At 42.3% G+C, this 21623-nt stretch overlaps 2 protein-coding genes across 5 annotated transcripts in view; one reads left to right on the forward strand and one right to left on the reverse strand.

The window, feature by feature from the left end:
* Positions 1 to 6137, reverse strand: coq4 (coenzyme Q4 homolog (S. cerevisiae)). 3 transcript variants are annotated; one of them, XM_023984044.2, is made up of 7 exons: positions 5990 to 6137; positions 3714 to 3866; positions 3155 to 3251; positions 2908 to 3010; positions 2685 to 2814; positions 2503 to 2596; positions 1 to 1823 (listed from the first exon to the last, which is right to left on the reverse strand). In XM_023984044.2, exons 1-7 carry the CDS (start codon positions 6120 to 6122, stop codon positions 1640 to 1642), a joined length of 894 nt encoding a protein of 297 aa, XP_023839812.2. In that variant the 5' UTR covers positions 6123 to 6137; the 3' UTR covers positions 1 to 1639. The 3 variants fall into 3 exon arrangements, with proteins under 3 accessions (XP_023839812.2, XP_023839813.1, XP_070298313.1); XM_023984045.1 differs by having other exon boundaries at positions 6014 to 6108; XM_070442212.1 differs by lacking the exon at positions 5990 to 6137 and having other exon boundaries at positions 3155 to 3268; positions 3714 to 3799.
* Positions 6125 to 21623, forward strand: part of traf2b (Tnf receptor-associated factor 2b) — a 22090-nt gene continuing 6591 nt past the window's right edge. The window contains exons 1-6 of one of the 2 annotated variants that reach the window (XM_023984042.2): positions 6125 to 6323; positions 14819 to 15017; positions 16216 to 16294; positions 16635 to 16733; positions 19007 to 19168; positions 19325 to 19399. In XM_023984042.2, coding sequence (XP_023839810.1) covers positions 14848 to 15017; positions 16216 to 16294; positions 16635 to 16733; positions 19007 to 19168; positions 19325 to 19399 — 585 coding nt within the window. In that variant the 5' untranslated portion in view covers positions 6125 to 6323; positions 14819 to 14847. The other variant, XM_023984043.2, reaches the window with a different exon arrangement.

Here is a 21623-nt window from a genome sequence, read left to right on the forward strand (position 1 = left end):
CAATGTGCAAAGCATTTATTGATGAGCGACACATCTCACCCCTGAGATACATGAACAGCACTGTGCTCATCATGAATACATATAAAACACATATTACATGACTGCCATTCTTTACAGTAAATGTGCCATGTGTGATACCAATAGGGCTATGGCAGATAGATTTTTTTTTTAAGTCTTAGTGTTTTACTGATACCAGACGAGACATTACTTTTTCTATCAACAGTCCTTAATTGATGACTAAATAACCACTCATTTCCAGCTCACATAGCCTAACTGGCAGCAACATGCTCTCCCTTGTCCTCGGTCTGCCCAGCCTTGTGATGGTTAGGTGGTTGACAAATGCCAGCTGGTAGGCCTAATACAAAACCCGGTTTTGACTAGATGGGATATGTAGCCTACAGCTTTTGTCAAATTTTACTTTCATTAGCAGGTTAGGATAATTAACGTAGCAGATTAGGTGAATTAGATTAAGACCTCAGGAAAAGGGTTCAGCTTAGCTAACATGCAAATAAAATCACATTTAGGCATTCATTTTACAAAAGCTGTAGCTTATCCCCTCTAGCCATGACCTACAAGATCCTCAACAAGGTTGTTAAAAAAAGTGCCATGCACTCAATAGGTAGGTTTACATTGAATCATTGTGACATGTGTAATGGAAATGGCAGATATAGTAGAACAGAGTACCACAGTATGAGCCATAATACCCATAAAAGCAGTCAAACAGGGAAATGGTTCCAATCGTTTTTCCACCATTCATTTTTCCCCATACGGGATTTTTAGCAACCACTACAAATAAGGGCTGTGTTTTGTGTAGGCTTAGCCTGCTGTAATGATTTGGTAACGGTGTAAATCTCTCTAGGTCAAGGTGACTTTTAAAAACAACAAATACACTTTTTCGCAAAAACATTACTACAGTTTCCAATTAAAATGAAGAGGCTGAAGTGTTTCCATTTAGGCAAATTGCGTGTATGCCCTCCCAGGAGTGTTTCACTATGGCACGGACCGTGGTGATACTTCGCACATAATTATTCGAACATGGCACATTTTAGTCAATTATTGCATTCTATCCATGCTACCTGAGACATGAAACAGACAAGTGCGAGGGCATACAGATAGGAGGGCATACAGATAGGTCTGGTCAGATCGTATTAGTCACACACACATGGTTAGCAGATGTTATTGCGAGTGTAGCGAAATGCTTGTGCGTCGGAACTAGAAGCACAAGCATTTAGCTACACTCGCAATTACATCTGCTAACCATGTGTATGTGACCAATACAATTTGATTTGACCTATCTGTATGCCCTCCTGCATGCCCTCCCACTTGTCTGTTTCATGTCTCAGGTAGCATGGATAGAATGCAATAATTGATTAATATGTGCCATATTCGAATAATTATGTGTGTCCGTGCCATGGTGAAAATTGCATCCAGCCCTCTGGTAATCCTCTGCACCCACTGTGAATATTGGCCTTTCCTTCCTTCACTTGAAATCATGGGGGAAGCTTGACACAATTGCTATGACTCAGTCAGTCCACATACAATGCCTAAATTACTGTATGACATCCCTCCAAAGAGTCCCTGCATTCTGTCCCATCTGGTTGTACAGTGACCTCTGACATTCGAGGTCAGTGCTAAGAATCTAATGTGGCTTCTGGCTGGTGGCCGTGATGGTGAGCGGGGGAGGCTCGATGTTCAGCTCCTCTCTCAGGTCCTCCAGACTCTGCTCCCAGCGGCGCTCGTAGAAGATGCTGAAGACACAGCGGGCCTGCCGGCCATTCCTCACAGCCCACGGTCCCAGGGACGTCACCAAGGGCTCCAGACGACTGCGGGAGTGGCACAAGGAAACAATCAGGCCGTAATAATTGCATTACTGTACAGATACCAGACTGTGATGTCAATGGTTATTGTATTACAGAGCAGAAATAATTTACAGTCAAAGCCAAAATTCATGATGACACTTTCAGTAAGTATTAGTTTCTACACACATGGGGGATGTTTTTCAGCCAGGAAGGAAACTAGACTTCCCTTCCAGAAAAACAATACATGTGAACTGTAATTCTTTCAGAAGACAGACTTTCATTCCCTTCAGTCAATAACTACAGTGTGTTGATCATAACTAGCTCAACTAGTTCTGTGACACTTGCAAATAAACCACCTATATTGTCTTAGTTCCCTGAAGGGAGTCATCCACCTAAATGTCAGTTCTCTTTACACCTCAGGGGGCTGCTCAGGTGTGTGGTTGATTACCAAATATCAGAGGTGTCCAGGAAGTGTATGTTCCATTCACCACCAGTCTCCCTTAGAATATACAGTACAACTTCCTGGAAACTGATGACATCACAGATAAATCTTGGGATGTATTCAATAAACATTGCAGAAATGTAACGAGTAGAGCCAAGACTACTTCCTATTCAACATGGCAGACAGTCAGCCTCCTGAAAAGGCCCCTGGTTTATATCACTACATACAATATGAATAAGAAGAGAGCCTGATGGGCAGCACCTTGTGGACAGACGGAGCGGTCCCAACGCTGCTCCCAGGATGCACATGGGCAGGCCAGTTTGAGCAGCCTCAAACCACTTTACTGCTACTTCACCTGAGTTTGAGGAAGTGAGAAAGAAAAGCCATGTAGTGAAACACACTAATACCAATACTCTCAGTGAATCCCCTTTCCCCAGACTCACCCAGCATGTTAGTGGGCATGCCTAGTAAGGTGTGCAGTAAATCGTGGACTTCTCGGTACCTCTGCATGACGTACGCCAACTCCTCATTATCCACAAATTTCACGTTCACCCTCGAGTCAGGGGTCACCCTCTGAGAAAGAGAGACAGAGGGATACGAGGATTGGCAAATAACCACTACGCTTCCTCTGTAAAAAGAGATCCATTATGTCCTTCACAAACTCACATTGTCCTCAAGGAAGCGTAGGTACTCTCTCCCAAAGGATCCATCTGGAAGGGAAGCCATATTGGACAGATCCAATGTGGATAGTCGGATCCGTGGGCGCTCACTTACACAGAAATAGGTGAAACATACGCGCATGAGCATTCACAGACAAGCAATTGTACACACAACTTATTTAAACTCATAGAGATTTATATTTTAGGGTGTATACGTAAACAGAGTGAGATAGACAGCAGAAGTTGTGACATACGTTAGAATGGTATAGCCCTCAGGGTCTCCTCTCATTCGATCCCGAAGCGTCATCAGGGCCAGGTGTCCTGTCGTCTCTCCCAGCACTGCCACCATGTCTACATGGGGAACACGGCTTACAGTGAAGAGAAATGTGGTACTTTTTATTGAGAAAATGCAGTACAGTATGTTACACCAAGAGTCACTTTCAAGTTATTTCTCACCCTTTTGAATAATTTATATTTCAAGGACTTGTTTAAATCAAAATGACATCTACGACAGTTTCCCTATGACTCTTTTAGTTTCTTGTTTTTCTAAAACGTCAGTGTTTTCCATCACCTTGATAACTAGGGATCTAAATGACACATGACAACCATTAAATAACCCTGCTTGGTATTGGGTACTGTGCGTAATGAAACGCATTCAAATAGTTTGAGTTTCAAATGCAAAAGAAAGGAAAGTAAAACAGTGAACACAGCCTACCCACATGTTCTGTAAGAACAGATAAGCATGCCAAACTCCCTACAGATGCAAAATGACCATATGAAAGTATCACAACTGGAAGTGGGCATCCCTCTCACCATGTCTGTAGGGGTCTTGCAGAGCTGCCACCCCGGAGCCGACAGCCAACAGGGCTTTCTGGATGGGGCTGGTGGGGATGTGGCCTGGGTACAGTCCGTCATACTGCCCGTCTGCATGGTCCACGCCATGGTGCTGCTGCCGGACACAAAGGGCTGTGGGTGACACCAAACAGCATCAGACATACAGTAGAGTACACATGGACATCCCATCAGGACATGGTATTAATACTGTAGTGACCTTAGTACTTAGAGATTATGGGACCACAGGTGGTTTCCAGTGCTCTGTTTCCAGTCAACACCTTCAAACTGGGCACATACGTCAATTCAACGTCAATTCAACGTCTATTCCACATTAGTTCAACGGTTCAACACAAAACAAAAGAGTTGATAGTGGACTACAGGAAACTCCAACACCATCCTTAAGTTTGCCGACAACACAACAGTGGTAGGCCTGATCACCAACAATGATGAGACAGCCTACAGGGAGGAGGTCAGAAACCTGTCAGTGTGGTGCCAGGACAACATCTACCTCAACATGAGCAAGACCAAAGAGCTGATAGTGGACTATAAAAAAAAAGGGGGCCGAGCATGATCCTGGGGCTATAGTGGAGCGGGTTGAGTGCTTGAAGTTCCTTGGCGTCCACATCACTAACAAACTATCCTAGTCCAAACACACCAAGACAGTCATGAATAGGGCACGACAACATCCCCTCAAGAAACTGAATAGACTTGGCATGGGTCCTCAGATGTTCAAAAAGTTCTACAGCTGCAACATTGAGAGTATCCTGATTGGTTGCATCACTGCCTGGTATGGCAATTGCTCGGCAATCGACCGCAAGGTGCTACGGAGGGTAATGCGTATGGCCCAGTACATCACTGGGGCCAAGCTTCCTGCCATTCAAGACCTCTATACCAGGCGGTGTCAGAGGAAGGCCCCAAAAAATTGTAAAATACACCAGCCATCCTAGTCATAGACTGTACTTTCTGGTGCCGCACAGCAGGCGGTATCGGAGCACCAAGTCTAGGTCCAAAAGGCTCCTTAACAGCTTCTACCCCAAAGCCATAAGACTTCTAAACAGTTAATCAAATGGCTACCCAAACTATTTGCATTGACCCTTTTTTTACACTGCTGCTACTCGTTGTTTATTATCTAGGCATAGTCACTTTACCCCTACCTACATGTAGAGTACATATTACCCCATTTACATCGAATAGTATGTACCCCCGCATATTGACTCGGTACCGGTACCCCATGTATATAGCCTTGTTATTGTTATTTTATCACTTATTTTTCTTACTTTATTTACATTTTTATTTTATTAACAAATAGTTTCTTACTTACATTTGAAAATTCTGCATTGTTGGTTAAGGGCTTGTAAGTATGCATTTCACGCTAAGGTCTACACCTGTTCTATTTGGCACATGTGACAAACCAGTGTGTGCCCAGTGGGTTGTGATAAGAGTTTTTCCTTTGTGCTTCATGAGATCATATGACAATGAATAGGTCATCAATACTGTGTTTTGTAGCCCTATACAGAACGGAGTCTAGTCCAAGGGGTGCTCGGCCCACTGTACCCTTTTCTAGGGAACCCCTACACGTTTTTAAGAATACAATGTGAGGCCAAAATTAATTGTCGTCACTCAAAATATAAAATTGCACAACTGTTTGTCAAACAGTTCTTCCATTATAGGTATTTTGGCCTTGCTGCAGTTTTTTTTTCATTTAGTTAGTTTTATCCCTGCTTTTTCAGGGAACCCCTGAAAGCACTCTGAGCACTTCTTGTTTCAAGTTTTATTAGTCGTACTGTATGTACAGGATATGTATGGTATACATAGCCCAACGAAATGAATAGTTGCAGGTTCCTTCTCGAAAATGCAACAATAAGAAATGAAATAAGAATACGAATATAAAGTAAATGATGCCAACATCTTAGCATAATACAGGAAGGTACTAGTTATGGTCTAATATTTGAGCAGTATAATAAATCTGGTAGCTGTAGTTGTGATGTGTCTTGCTTGAGAAACCCTGGTCTAGTCTGCGGAGTAGATCTACAGATGAGTAGGGGAAAACCAAACTGGTTTGCCCTATTTTTTTGTGGTAGTTCTGCGAAGTGATATAATGGCGAACCCCCTACAGTGGAGTTGTGGTACACTCCGCTAACCGCTACTATACGACCTTATAGCTAAATAAAACAAATAATACATTATCATTCTCTAATTATCGAAATATATATTGTCCATGGTTATTTAGTTACTATACAGTCTCACTTGCATACCTTCGAACATAAACGCACCCCTACCAGTGCTTCTTCGACTTGAAACGAGGAGTGAACGCAACATTTCTATGTTGTGAGCTGGCTGGCACATGCGCCTTTTACCAAAAATGAAGCGGACGTGATGACGTGTCATGACGGTTGAAGAGTTTACATTTGGAGGACGGAGGACAAGGTAATAAAGAAGTTCATTTTAAATGGACTGGAAATGTGTCACTCATAATGGAACTATTGTGTGTGCCTTATATGTGCTACAGTCAATTATGATTGCATTTCATATCTTGGCTAGAAGACAACGCATCCCAAACATCGAATGTTAGCCATCCTACGATATCAGGTAAATCGAATATTACAATGTATAACGTTAAGTGTGATGTTAGGGAAAGTTATGTGCTCAAGTTAACGTTTCCAAAAGCTAACCAAACAAAAACATTACTTTCATGATACGTGTTTGAGCCATCATGTTGTGTTATTGGCTGTACGTTTGTTTATCCCATGTGTAACTGTGTTGTTTTTGTCGCACCGCTTTGCAAGTTACATTACAAAATAAAGTTACATTACAAAATAAAGTTACATTACAAAATAAAGTTACATTACAAATGTTCCAGTAACATCACATTGGAGCACGTATTGGTGAGTATAACACTTGGGTTACTTGGCTAGCAGTTAGATGATTGTGACGAAGACTCATACACGGAGCAACTACATTTTTGAGCATGAATTTAGACTCGATCGTAGCCTATGCCTGCCTGAACATGGCTGCTTATTTAGGGTGCAGCACAGGGTAGGAAGATCTTTACTGTTTATACGTATTTTTTGGTCCGGCAGAAACGGATATACATACAGACAAATACACGTACCTAAACTTTACAGTACCTCGAAATGTTGGATGGATCTCTACTTGAGAATTATTTCATGGCAATCTTGTTTACTTTTTTTCAGGGTCAATGTCGCAGCCTATGCCACATTCATTAGTTTATGCCATTAAAATTCTCTTCGTGAAGTCAGTCTTATCAATTGTATCTTATTGTATTGGTTACATTGGCAGTATAATATCATTGACCTTGCTCTCGTTTGGACTTATGATACACAATTGTAATGGCTGATTCCTCACGAAAGGAGAACAAGAACAAACAAAAAAGACCATGCTTCTCTATATATAGAAAGGTATGTGGACAACCCTTCAAATGAGTGGATTCGGCTATTTCAGCCACACCCGTTGCTGACAGGTGTATAAAATCGAGCACACAGCCATGCAATCACTTTAGACAAACATTGGCAGTAGAATGGCCTTACTGAAAAGCTCAGTGACTTTCAACGTGGCACCATGATAGGATGCCACCTTTCCAACAAGTCAGTTTGTCAAATCTTTGCCCTGCTAGAGCTGCCCTGGTCCAAACTGCCTCGGGAAGCAATGTCAGCACAAGAACTGTACGTCGGGAGCTTCATGGAATGGGTTTCCATGGCCGAGCAGCCGCACACAAGCCTAAGATCACCATGTGCAATGCCAAACGTCGGCTGGAGTGGTGTAAAGCTCACCGCCATTGGACTCTGGAAATGTGGAAACGCGTTCTCTGGAGTAATGAATCACGCTTCACCATCTGGCAGTCCGCTACCTGCCAGAATGTATAGTGCCAACCTTAGTTTGGTGGAGGAGGAATAATGATCTGGGGTGGTTTTCCATGGTTCGGGCTAGGCCCCTTAGTTCCAGTGAAGGGAAATCTTAACGCTACAGCATATAATGATATTCTAGATTCTGTGCTTACAACTTTGAAAGCAGTTTGGGGAAGGCCCAATCCTGTTTCGACATGACAATGCCCCCGTGCACAAAGCGAGTTCCATACAGAAATTCTTTGTCGAGATCAGTGTGGAATAACTTGACTGGCCTGCACAGAGCCCTGACCTCCCATTGAGCACATTTGGGATGAATTGGAACGCTGACTGCGAGCCAGGCCTAATCGCCCAACATCAGTGCCCGACCTCAATAATGCTCTTGTGGCTGAATGGAAGCAAGTCCTAGTGCTGCGTTCATGACCAAGTGGGAAGGTTGTAGTTACCAGTTATGTCATAATGAGTTTTGTATATTAATGTGCTTTTAAGTGGGAAATACTGTACAATCAAGGATAGAGGTCATTAAAAAGCTAGCTATGATTGTTTTGCTCTTTAAAAAAAAAATGGCCCATAAGAAGTATATCCAGAGCTGCTTTTGATTTCTGAATCAAATGGAAGATGAAAGGAAACATCAGTACATTAGAAGTTTCAATAAATAAATAAATAATTAGCTAGCTGACTGACCTGACTGACCTGCCAAGACGGCACATGCCTAATGTGTTCTGTGCTGGTTACATTGTCTAGCTGGCTACAGAACAGTTTTACCTATCAATTTAGAAAATGATCACAGCCGTTAATGTAAATGCATGCACGAAAATCAATTTAAGCATGTGTTCAAAAGCTTAGAAACACATTACAATTTGTATTTAGTTATTTCTGTTAAAACAACTTTTTTGTTGTTGACATGATATGATGTCAGAGAGCTGCAAGTGGGTAACTTGGAGCACAGAGAAGATGCTGTGTTTACGTGCTATGAGTTATCGGAAGGTCCTAGTCCACTAGAACGACCCTACAAGCTGGAATTTCAAGTGGGGAAACTGAGAAAATGTTGTTGCCTGGGTTGCCGAGTTGTGACGTTTCACCACTGACCTTTTACCTTTTCAACCAAAAGATGACCACGTCCGTTTTTGTCAACTACAATATGGGTAATGTAGCTGGTTTGACCATATTGTCAATGTTAAACAAGCAAGTGAACTTTATTATAAGCAATGTTAAAATGTTATCGGTTGAAGAATTGTTCGGGCCAAAAACTACATGAATGAAACAAAGTCCTATTTCCGACGTCACAGCTAAGAAATAGGAAGCTCCGACGAGCACTAAAACACATCTTGATAGACAGGTTTCCCAGAAGTAATGTGAGTTGGAGGGACATTCAAGTGGATTTTTCCCAGTCCTATGTTTGTATTTACACATTTAGATTTTTGGTTTTCAATCTAGCCTGGTTCATAAAAACACTACACTATGAGACTGCATTAGGTCTTCCAAATTCTCTGACCTTTCTCCCATAGTGTGCACTTGTGTGAAAGCATCTGAAGTTCAGGGCCTCGAGTGGCGGATGTGTGACAGCGGTAGGGTGTCCATCTCTCTGCGCTGTACTGGGGCTCCTGAATGGTGCAGCGGTCTAAGGCACTGCGTCACTACAGACACCCTGGTTCGAATTCAGACTGTATCACAACCGGCCGTGATTGGGAGTCACATAAGGCGGCACACAATTGGCCCAGCGTCGTCCGGGTTTGGCCGGAGTAGGCCGTCATTGTAAATAAGAATTTGTTCTTAGCTGACATGTCTAGTTAAATAAAAATGTAAAACAGTAGTGTGTGTGGAGTCACAGACTGCTTCATGGACTGCCACTTTCGTTGATCTTCTTAGGTCCTTGTTTCCAAAGACCTATTGGGACCCAGTGCATATGCAGCAGAGGTGCATCTGATGGCTTGGTGCATCTCTATTTGCCTTCCATAGACCTAGACGTACGTTTTATTGGCGCCCTGGTCAGTTGGAATTTATTTCCACTCTGTTCGAGTGTTGCACGCTGCACGGAACAACGTTTCTCGTTAGTTGTTGCATCCCTTTGTCTGTTAAAGGTGCTACTACCATCTGTCCAGGAGAGATTAGGCTCTGTCCGGCTGTTGGGGTTGCTGCGGGAGAAGGAGGATGTAGCAGATGACTAAGTGTATCGATGCTGCCTTTCTGAGACCAAGAAGTAGGCTTCGTTCACCTCGGCCCGGATCTAGAAATGCCTTTGCTTTACTGGGTCAGTGGAAGGCCTATTGACAGTGCTTCTTGAGTAGGCTATGTTTTAATAGTGTGGAGCCGAGGACTGTGAGATTGTGCCCCTTTAGCGGCGGGATTTCCTTTCTGGGACACTTGTGATGAGTAGGCCTGTCCTGGAGATACTGAGTATCCCAGAGCTTGGCTAATATGGTCTTGATTCTTGAGTTGCACAGAGAACCGTGATTCAAAACCAGAGCGTTCATACCTTGGTTCAATTCCGAGATCCTCTGTGATTATTGTAGCTTACACGAAATAGCCTACCAATGATCAGAGGTCTGTTGAAAATCAACCAACCATCACCGGATGGTCAAGTTGCCAAACATTTTGAGAAACTAAAGTTGATAAAATAGATGTGCTAATGATTGAAAAAAATCTAATCTGTCTTGGATTGTATATGGCACCTCCCATTAGTTTAATCAGATAAATCTTTCTCAGAGAGCAAACTGGCCAAGACAATAGATATCTACTGTCAAAATTATATCCATAAAGTGACCGTGTACCTCATGTGCAAGAGCCAGTGATTCACCCTATCCAACAAGTACATGAAATTAGGGTTTGGAAAGATGAATGAAGAACTTAAAGAGGAACGTGATAGAGGAACTTTATTTTTGGTGGCGGGGCTGCAAAGTTGCAGTATGAGCAGTGGTGTAAAAATACTTTAAATTACTACTTAAGTTGTTTTTTGGCGTATCTGTACTTTACTATTTATATTGTTGACAACTTTTACTTATATATTTTCCCTGACACCAAAAGGACTCGTTACATTTTGAATGCTTAGTATGACAGGAAAATAGTCCAATTTACGTGCTTATCAAGAGAACATCCCTGGTCATCTCTACTGCCTCTGATCTGGTGGAATCACTAAACAACAAATGCTTTGTTTGTAAATTATGTCTGCATGTTGTATTGTAACCCTGGCTATCTGTAAATAAATTTGAAAAACAAGAAAATTGTGCCTTCTGGTTTGCTTAATATAAGCAATTACTTTTGATATTTTTGCAATTACATTTACTTTTGATACTTAAGTGTATACAGTGGGGCAAAAAAAGTATTTAGTCAGCCACCAATTGTGCAAGTTCTCCCACTTAAAAAGATGAGAGGCCTGTAATTCTCATCATAGGTACACTTCAACTATGACAGACAAAATGAGAAAAGAAAATCCAGAAAATCACATTGTAGGATTTTTAATGAATTTATTTGCAAATTATGGTGGAAAATAAGTATTTGGTCAATAACAAAAGTTTCTCAATACTTTGTTATATACCCTTTGTTGGCAATGACAGAGGTCAAACGTTTTCTGTAAGTCTTCACAAGGTTTTCACACACTGTTGCTGGTATTTTGGCCCATTCCTCCATGCCAGATCTTCCTCCTAGAGCAGTGATGTTTGGGGCTGTTGCTGGGCAACACGGACTTTCAATTCCCTCCAAAGATTTTCTATGGGGTTGAGATCGGGAGACTGGCTAGGCCACTCCAGGACCTTGAAATGCTTCTTACGAAGCCACTCTTTCGTTGCCCGGGCAGTGTGTTTGGGATCATTGTCATGCTGAAAGACCCAGCCACGTTTCATCTTCAATGCCCTTGCTGATGGAAGGAGGTTTTCACTCAAAATCTCACGATACATGCCCCATTCATTCTTTCCTTTACACGGATCAGTCGTCCTGGTCCCTTTGCAGAAAAACAGCCCCAAAGCATGACGTTTCCACCCCATGCTTCACAGTAGGTATGGTGTTCTTTGGATGCAACTCAGCATTCTTTGTCCTCCAAACACAACGAGTTGAGTTTAACAAAAAGTTCTATTTTGGTTTCATCTGACCATATGACATTCTCCCAATCTTCTTCTGGATCATCCAAATGCTCTCTAGCAAACTTCAGACGGGCCTGGACATGTACTGGCTTAAGCAGGGGGACACATCTGGCACTGCAGGATTTGAGTCCCTGGCGGCGTAGTGTGTTAACTGATGGTAGGCTTTGTTACTTTGGCCCGCTCTCTGCAGGTCATTCACTAGGTCCCCGTGTGGTTCTGGATTTTTGCTACCGTTCTTGTGATCATTTTGACCCCACGGGGTGAGATCTTGGCGTGGAGCCCCAGATCGAGGGAGATTATCAGTGGTCTTGTATGTCTTCCATTTCCTAAAAATTGCTCCCACAGTTGATTTCTTCAAACCAAGCTGCTTACCTATTGCAGATGCAGTCTTCCAGCCTGGTGCAGGTCTACAATTTTGTTTCTGGTGTCCTTTGACAGCTCTTTGGTCTTGGCCATAGTGGAGTTTGGAGTGTGCTGTTTGAGGTTGTGGACAGGTGTCTTTTATACTGATAAAAGTTCAAACAGGTGCCATTAATACAGGTAACGAGTGGAGGACAGAGGAGCCTCTAAAGAAGAAGTTACAGGTCTGTGAGAGCCAGAAATCTTGCTTGTTTGTAGGTGACCAAATACTTTTTTCCACCATAATTTGCAAATAAATTCATTAAAAATCCTACAATGTGATTTTCTGGATTTTTCTTTTCTCATTTGTCTGTCATAGCTTGAATGTACCTATGATGAAAATTACAGGCCTCTCATCTTTTTAAGTGGGAGAACTTGCACAATTGGTGGCTGACTAAATACTTTTTTGCCCCACTGTATATAAAACCATATACTTTTAGACTTTTACTCAAGTAGTATTTTACTGGGTGACTTTCACTTACTTGAGTCATTTTATATTAAATTACTTTACTTTTACTCAAGTATGACAATTGGGTACTTTTCCACCACTGAGTACGAGAGTGCCAGCTTGTGGCTGTGAAGTAGTAGTAGTAGAATAGCTCCGTCAGACTGAAGTAACATTTAAAATAACAATAATGAGGCTAAATACAAGGTACCGGTACCGAGTCAATGTGTGGGGGTACAGGTTGTCGAGGTAATTTGTACATTGTATCTACTTAGCTGGTTTGATTGGATCGGTAAATTGTGTGACAAACCCTTTGCAGTGGGGTGGTCACTCTCTCCTGTATAGGAATCGATACATTTCCACAGACCGCAAACTCTCTTTACCTGACTCTACTTTTAACCAGAGCCCTGCTCATGTTCTGTTACCAATGGTTTACTGATTAGGGAGAACAAATCCCTAGGGACGCTGGGGTCTCCAGGATACCAGTAATGTGTTTTGGCGTTTTATGGTTCTGTTGTACACGGGCCATCTTTTCTCCGCTTGGCCTGTCTTACTGATATGGTTTCTATGGAGACTCAATCAAGCCTAAAACGTAATAATGCTGCAGTTACAATGTAATATCCTGCTATATATTGCAGTGGCGATTTTAGCATGTATATCTTGGTGGGGCAAATTCACCCAATTTTTATAGATGCATGCCAACAAAGCCCCTACACAACACTAAACAATACACGAATTGCACTATAACGGTGACAAACGGTGCCCACAAACTGTTAGGGCATACATAAAGCTGTCCCAACAGTGGAGCTTTCCTTTCAGCACCACTTACTACCGCTACACCTGGCTATCAGCGGAGCCTTGTCTGGCAGCGAAACAGTTAATTCAGCCTCATTTACTGCCTTTTTAAAAACCATAGCTGATATGGCTGACGCCTTGTGGATTTGTGTAACTCGATAAGAACCGCAATTCTCCTTCAATAATAATGAATGCCGACATGAGTTGTGACTTTTGAACAATACACAAACATTATTACATTTATGTTTAGTAAATTCATAATTTTCAGAAAGATGTTTTAAATCCTTAATGTTTGTTCTCATCATTAACACTTAGCTCTAAGTATAAGCAAGTGCAAGCAAACAAGCTGCGACGAGGTAGTTCTATTTGTTCAGCACTTCAATGGACACCAACAGAAGTTTATCCTTTTAAACTTGAAAAGAGAACTTTTCAGACAGATGTTTTAAATCTTTAAACCCAGACTTGGACCACACACCCTCTCCAACGAATAGCAGGCATGCGAAGCAAAATGGGGATTGCTTTGCGACACTCGCAGTTAGCCACTTATTCCTTCTAAACCACTCATTGTTGAATTTGTGATTTCAGACTTGTGTAATATTTGTGGCCGATGAGCACCGATACATTTTATCTATAATTTATTTTCATATGACAAGAATTGTAAAGGATTTGCCAGTAGAATGTCGATGTGATTCATGATGACTGCTTGTTTAGCTAGCTAGCTTGCTAGCGAAGATTTTGAAAGTATGATGTTGACATAATCAGTCCAATCAAAGCTAGGATAGCTATTACGTGATTTGACATTTTATCTGTGGCCAATGACCCTGGGCCTTCTTGGACAGGCACTTCTAATGTAAATCTATGGCAACACCCAAGGGTGTTTGAACAGCCTAGCTCTCCCTGTAGATTCTGCAGTGTCCCCATGAGTGACAGAACACTGAGCCAATCACGGCGAAGATGACCAACGCCTACGCTCCGTATTTTCACTGGCTGCCCCTCCACCACAGTAAGCACTGAGATGGGCTGAAAACCATATGCATTTTGGAGCTGCCTTACTCAAGAACGAGACCATGTTTGGTCTTTTTTTTCATAAAAAAAAAAACTTTGTTTGCAAACTGATTTGTGACATGAATTAATACCAAAAGAACATGCTTTATTTTTCAATTATTATATATTTTTTTTAAACTAATAACAAGAGCCACACCTGCCCTTAATGGCAGGTCACCACTGGTATATTGTATGAAATAGGGTTGTAGTCTGTTGTACCTTACTGCCAAGTCATGCACTTGTCATCAAATTATCCCCGTAATACTATGTGCAGAAGTTGTATGTGGATGTGTTAGGGGGGTGCACAACTGAACTGTGCATGCATCCCACGTGCAACAGCTGCAAATGAATAAACATAACTGTTTTGAGTTCTGTAGCTAGCCTAAACTTGCAGTGGCCTGGGAGGGGGATTCGCTGCAGTTGATCTATCTACTCAAAAGTGTTTGATGTTTGTTTACACAGGAAGCTGTATCAGAAGTTGATGGAGGAGCATGGCCCTGCCCTCTTTAGACTCCTCCCTCCAAGGGATACCGAAGAATGTGCTGGCTGTTTCCATGGAAACTAAGTACCAATGCCAGCAGTGTCACCAGGTCCTGAGGAAGCCGGTCCAGGCTCAGTGTGGACATCGCTTCTGTGTCCACTGTTTCAAACTGCTCACCAGGTAGACTACAGGACCTCCTCACCTCAGCCACTCTCCCGGCTCTGCAAACCCTGCTCTTTCCCCCACCTTTAAAAACCCTTTCTCACTGAGCATGCTGCTCCACCCCACCCTGTCCTGCTGTAGTTGCAGTACTGCAGCATCTCTCTGTGGTGTTGTTGTTGCTCCCATCAGCATCTCATCCTTCCACTTGATGAGCCATCATGGACTGTGTGTCTGTCTGCGGTGGGAGTGTGGTAGTGCTGTCAGATGATCAACACTAATGCAGGTCCAGCCTCCACTGGGATTATCTGGAATGGATTTTAGCTCTGGAGGTGGTAACACTGGACCAAGCTGCTCTTGCTGATTACTACTCAAGATGTCTACTCACCAGGAGTGTTTTTACTCTCCATATCACACTGCCTAATCATTTATTTGTTAATCTGATCATTAACACACTGGTGTTCTTTTAACTTTGGGCACCTTTTTCTTCTGTGATTTCCCCCTTCTTTTTAACAATGATCTTAAAGTTTTGTCACACCTTTAGTCCTTTTAAAGAGAAGTGGAATCATGGATTTTTTTATAATTCACATGCTGCTACAAATGAAAGAGCAATATTTTTGCCCCTTTTAATTTGCGAACTCCAGTCAAAAATGTGCAGTGGAATTGAAAGAAGATGGAATGGAGTTGAGCATCAGCATTATGTAGTTACAGGATGTCCTGATTTATCACCTGATTATCAGTGAGTTATTGGAGTATGTTCAAGACTGGACATTTCTGACTTGTGAAATGTAAAGAAATCATTATCAGAGTTCAGACCACATAGAATCTGTACTGGGAAAAGCTATGAGTGAAGGAGTACGTGGAAGGTAATTTGTTGCCTTGCATACTGATGCGCCTGTCCTTGTACTGTATGTCTTGCCCGTGCTCTCTAATTCTAGTGTTATTAATACCTATTATTAGTGTCTTGTTGTAGATCTGAGTATCACCTCTTTTTATCCCACTCTTGACATGACTTGCCCAACAAAAGTGTCATGTATTTTGCAAAGTGCTACATAGTTACATGATTCATCTTTATAGTTTAGCCCTGTGCTTTATATCCCACTGGTGATCATCAGAGATGCTAATAGTGGATCAGGTGAGGCTAATCCATTAAGGTGAGGCTAATCCACTGAAATCATGCTTAACTGTAAAATCCCATGACGTATGTCTCCATCATCAGCTCTGGACCCAAGCCCTGTGAAGCCTGTCGACAGGAGGAGATATACGAGGAGCCCCAGTCCATTCTCAATAGCAATGAGGTAAGCGTTTGTACTATTAATTTGACTTCTAAGAATATCACTGGTGAATCATGTTGCTCCTGGCGAAAAAAGGACGTCAATACTGGAGAGTGTTTTCATTCACAAGATTCCAATTCATTACAGTTCGAAGCTTGAGGGAGAAAATGAAGCTTGAGGGGGGAGAAGTGACCTATGTAGGATATTTCCCTGCTTAGGTAGTTGGCCAGATGTCATTTTTACCAGGCACCAACCACATCCTTCAAACATACCCCACATTGTCTGGACAGCTCACAGTGAACCAGACAGCTATGTAATTATAGTACTCTTTGTTCTTGTCCCCCCCCCCCCCCCCCCCCCCAAGGCTTTTCCAGACAATGCAGCCGGTAGAGAAATCGCCAGCCTGCCTGCCAAATGTTTCAATGGGGGCTGCTCTTGGACAGGTTGCATCAAAGAATATGAGGTATAGTAAGGACTTAAATTCATAACTGTAGGTTTACTATTGAATTTGTGGTGCCTGATTTGGCAAACATTTTGAGCTTTCGGTTTGAAACAGGATGCCTTTGTCTCATTAAGGCTCAGCCTGGAAAGTCCCTACATGCTTTGACTGGCACACTATGAGGTGGAAAGTACCGAAGTCTCCCTGGGCTAGATTAACCATGTTTACAGTATTCAGTACAATATTTAGCAATAATAGTCATGATAATGATACTGGCTGCTATACTAAACATCTCAAAATGTCCTTTGACTTTAGTGCCTTAAAAACAGGAGGGAAGTATTTTTTTGAGGAAGGAACTTTGCCCTACAGCTCTGAAGGTTAAAAAAATATGTACTGTTGTATAATACAAGGCATGTCAAGGCGTGTTTTAAAAGGCCATTTTCCTTTTTTATTTGGTCAGAGTGTTGTATTTGCTTCTTTGGGTTATAAAAGGGCTGTCAAGACTGTCAATTATATGTGACATGCTTGTCTACGCTAATGAAGTGAAAAGGGGGTTTTGGGTAATGATTGATACTGGGTACATGTATGTCTCCAAGCTGTGGGTAGAAGTTTAGCCTATAGTGTACTGCAAATCAACAGTAGTTTAACATGGGGGGGAAAAGTAGTGATACTAGCACTAACGGTATGTACACCGCAATAGGGCTGATTCAGGAGAACTTTTTGCATACGTGTAGATGAATGTCACCCTGACAACTTGCTGATTAGCTAAACCTCTGTTGGTTTAGACTATCCAAATGAAGTGTGACCATCTGCAGATGCTTTACAGATGGTCATACTATCAACAAAACTACCTGCTGACAAGCAAATGCTTGCAAGGTTACTGTTAGGGTTAGGTTTAGAATAAAGGTTAGGGTAAGGATAAGGGTTCGGGTTAGTGGATAGTCTGTAGATACTCTACAGACTATTCAAAAGAAGTGTTACCATAAAAAAAATTATCATGCAGAACAGACGTGATGTGTGGGGTTTCTCTGACCTTTTTAGTGTGATATGTCAAGATAGAGAAATGAAAGACAAACCTCATTCAATGAGACATACTTTGATACACTGGGGAATGGGAAGATATATACTGTTGCTAACCAACCAGGCATGGGCTGAACCTTTTTCCATTCAGGGAGTGATGTTAATTAAACGTGTTGTTGATGTTGGTTACGGTTAAAGTTAGGGGTGGGTGGAGCTATATTTGGGTTTGTTTATGGTAAGAGTTAGTCATAGAAGCCTACAGTGGGCCATGCCTTTATGGTTAGTCCCAGGTCGAAATGAAGAAAATAGATGTGTACTCACCAGTTCTGCTGCTCGCACTGATGCTCAGAGAGGAGTGATTCAACAGAGCAGAAATGCCATACACCCTCTCCAACGCACCTACCACATGTTTTTGAGATGAGACAAAGAAAAACAAAGCACAGTAAATGTTCAGTTATTTGCTTGTTACTGCATGAACTGTGCAGCAGTATTGTGTTTCATGAATGTGCGTTTCATGAATGTGCGTTTCATGAATGCCAAATACTTTAGTTAGTAGACACAAAGGCTTACTTTGCACATCCTCACAAATACTCCCAGAACCCACACTCTTATCATGCTTCCCGCTCAGAGGGGGATGTTTGTATTTGAACTTGGTTCAACTGTTGCAACAACCACAATCAATTGTTAACTGGGGTGCATCCCAGTATTACACTTTATATACCACAGAAGAATGAAATATAGCAAAACCATTTGACATAGAAACACAGGATCTTCAGCGTATTTAAAAACTTTTTTTTTTAAATTAATTATGAACATTAATAATCACATTTCAGTTAGGCCACTCGAGGGTGATCAGGTCATTTGACTGCAGGAAAGGGATCTATGCACAAGTTTACAGTCATTGTAAACTACATTTCCTCCCACAGTACACTCATAAGTAAATGTCAAGTGTTAACCCTACCTACAATTCGAATACCATTCGACTTCAATGCAAATTCTAAGACCAGTAATAACGCCACTCCATTTTGTTTGAGGAATTTAGATAAAGTCTGATAAGGAATGACTGTCCTTTACGGTATAATCTCAAAACCCAGAACTAAACCTCATTGTGCACTAAATCTAACAAGCGCTGTCAAACTAATCAATTTGATTCTGGGGGTTTTCAAATGTGGTGTAACATGTACCATTCTTCCTCTCAAAGCTTGTGTCCATGTGTTTACAATCTGGGCTGCATGTGATGAATTTGTTTGAATAGTGTCTTTTATTTTTGTTTCTAGGCACAACACGAGGGCAAGTGCGAGTATGAGCACGTACCATGTGAAGCCTGCCAGGTCCTCATCCTGCGCAGTGAAAAAGAGATGCATAACGAGAGAGAATGTGAAGAAAGAACATTGAACTGCAAGTACTGCAAAGTCTCCTTCAACTTCAAGCAGATCAAGGTGAGGGAGCTTATCTGGTGAACACCAATGGCCAACAAATGTACAATTAGCTCCAGTACTTTAGAGTAAGATTGTGATGAGATGCTTATGGAATGTCCTCCTTACTCTCTGGGATGAACTGATATTCTCCTACCAACGCCACTCCTCATGTTACAGGCTCATGATGAAATCTGCCAGAAGTTTCCCATGCAATGCAAGGACTGTGGAAAGAAAAAGATCCCACGGGAAAAGGTCTGTGCTCTACTAGGGCTGGGCGATATGGACAAAATATCATATCATGGTATTTTTCAAATTTATGACGGTATTTGACGGTATTTTATGTTTTTGAAACTCAGCAAAAAAAGAAAATTCCTCTCACTGTCAACTGCGTTTATTTTCAGCAAACTTAACATGTGTAAATATTTATATGAACATAACAAGATTGAACAACTGAGACATAAACTGAACAAGTTCCACAGACATGTGACTAACAGAAATGGAATAATGTGTCCCTTAACAAAGGGGGAGTCAAAATCAAAAGGAACAGTCAGTGTCTGGTGTGGCCACCAGCTGCATTAAGTATTGCAGTGCATCTACTCCTCATGGACTGCACCAGATTTGCCAGTTCTTGCTCTGCAATGTTCCCCCACTCTTCCACCAAGGCAAGTTCCCGGACATTTCTGGGGGGAATGGCCCTAGCCCTCACCCTCCGATCCAACAGGTCCCAGACGTGCTCAATGGGATTGAGATCCGGGCTCTTTGCTGGCCATGGCAGAACACTGACATTCCTGTCTTGCAGGAAATCACGCACAGAACGAGCAGTATGGCTGGTGGCATTGTCATGCTGGAGGGTCATGTCAGGATGAGCCTGCAGGAAGGGTACCACATGAGGGAGGAGGATGTCTTCCCTGTAACACACAGCATTGAGATTGCCTGCAATAACAACAAGCTCAGTCCGATGATGCTGTGACACACCGCCCCAGACCATGATGGACCCTCCCCCTCCAAATCGATCCCGCTCCAGAGTACAGGCCTCGGTGTAACACTCATTCCTTTGATGATAAACGTGAATCCGACCATCACCCCTGGTGAGACAAAACAGCGAGTCTAAGGTGAAGAGCACTTTTTGCCAGTCCTTTCTGGGCCAGCGACGGTGGGTTTGTGCTCATAGGCGACGTTGTTGCCGGTGATGTCTGATGAGGACCTGCCTTACAACAGGCCTACAAGCCCCCAGTCCAGCCTCTCCCAGCCTAGTGCGGACAGTCTGAGCACTGATGGAGGGATTGTGCGTTCCTGGTGTAACTCGGGCAGTTGTTGCCATCCAGTACCTGTCCAGCAGGTGTGATGTTCGGATGTACCGATCCTGTGCAGGTGTTGTTACACTTGGTCTGCCACTGCAAGGACGATCAGCTGTCAATCCTGTCTCCCTGTAGCGCTGTCTTAGGCGTCTCACAGTACGGACATTGCCATTTATTGCCCTGGCCACATCTGCAGTCGTCATGCCTCCTTGCAGCATGCCTAAGGCACGTTCACGCAGATGAGCAGGGACCCTGAGCATCTTTCTTTTGGTGTTTTTCAGAGTCAGTAGAAAGGCCTCTTTAGTGTCCTAAGTTTTCATAACTGTGACCTTAAATTGCCTACCATCTGTAAGCTGTTAGTGTCTTAACGACCGTTCCACAGGTGCATGTTCATTAATTGTTTATGGTTCATTGAAAAAGCATGGGAAACAGTGTTTAAACCCTTTACAATGAAGATCTGAAGTTATTTGGGTTTTTATGAATTATCTTTGAAAGACAGGGTGCTGAAAAAGGGGCGTTTCTTTTTTTGCTGAGTTTTATATTCTAAATTATTTCAATGGGTCTTTCTCCATTCGGATTGTTTTATACTGTTCAATTTAACTTCAACCTAAAATAATTTCCTGCATTTCCATCAATTTCTGCATTTCCTGCACTCATTTGAGATCATTTCCCCACTGCCACGATATGGGCAAAAATACTAGGCCTTATTTTTAACCAAATGTTGCAATTGTGATTTAGATCAAAACACTTGGGTGAACTTTTGGAATCATGGAAATGGAATGTTTATTATAATTATATAGTTAGTATATAAATAATAGTGGGCCCTTTGAATACAGTGTTGCTTGACATGACAACGAATGAAAATCCCATGGAAGAGTTGTGACAGGGCTGTGTGGAAAGCGGCATGTAGAGCGGGAGAGAGAGTGGAGGAAAAATGGACGTTACACACGGCGTATCACATTTAACAAATCAGTCAAATACCGTTATAGAAGGTAAAGTAAAAACCCAAACCGGTTCGTGCATAAATACCTATGTATATAGTTAAATACGGTATACCGCACAGCCCTATGCTCTACTGTACCTCTGTGACCTTTCAGGTAGCCTAGCTGTTAAGAGCGGTGGGCTGATTCGAATCCCCGAGACGACTAGGTGAAAAATCTGTCAGTGCCCTTGAGCAA

This window comes from Salvelinus sp. IW2-2015, linkage group LG4q.1:29 (assembly GCF_002910315.2).
Source record: "Salvelinus sp. IW2-2015 linkage group LG4q.1:29, ASM291031v2, whole genome shotgun sequence".
NCBI classification, from domain to species: domain Eukaryota; kingdom Metazoa; phylum Chordata; class Actinopteri; order Salmoniformes; family Salmonidae; genus Salvelinus; species Salvelinus sp. IW2-2015.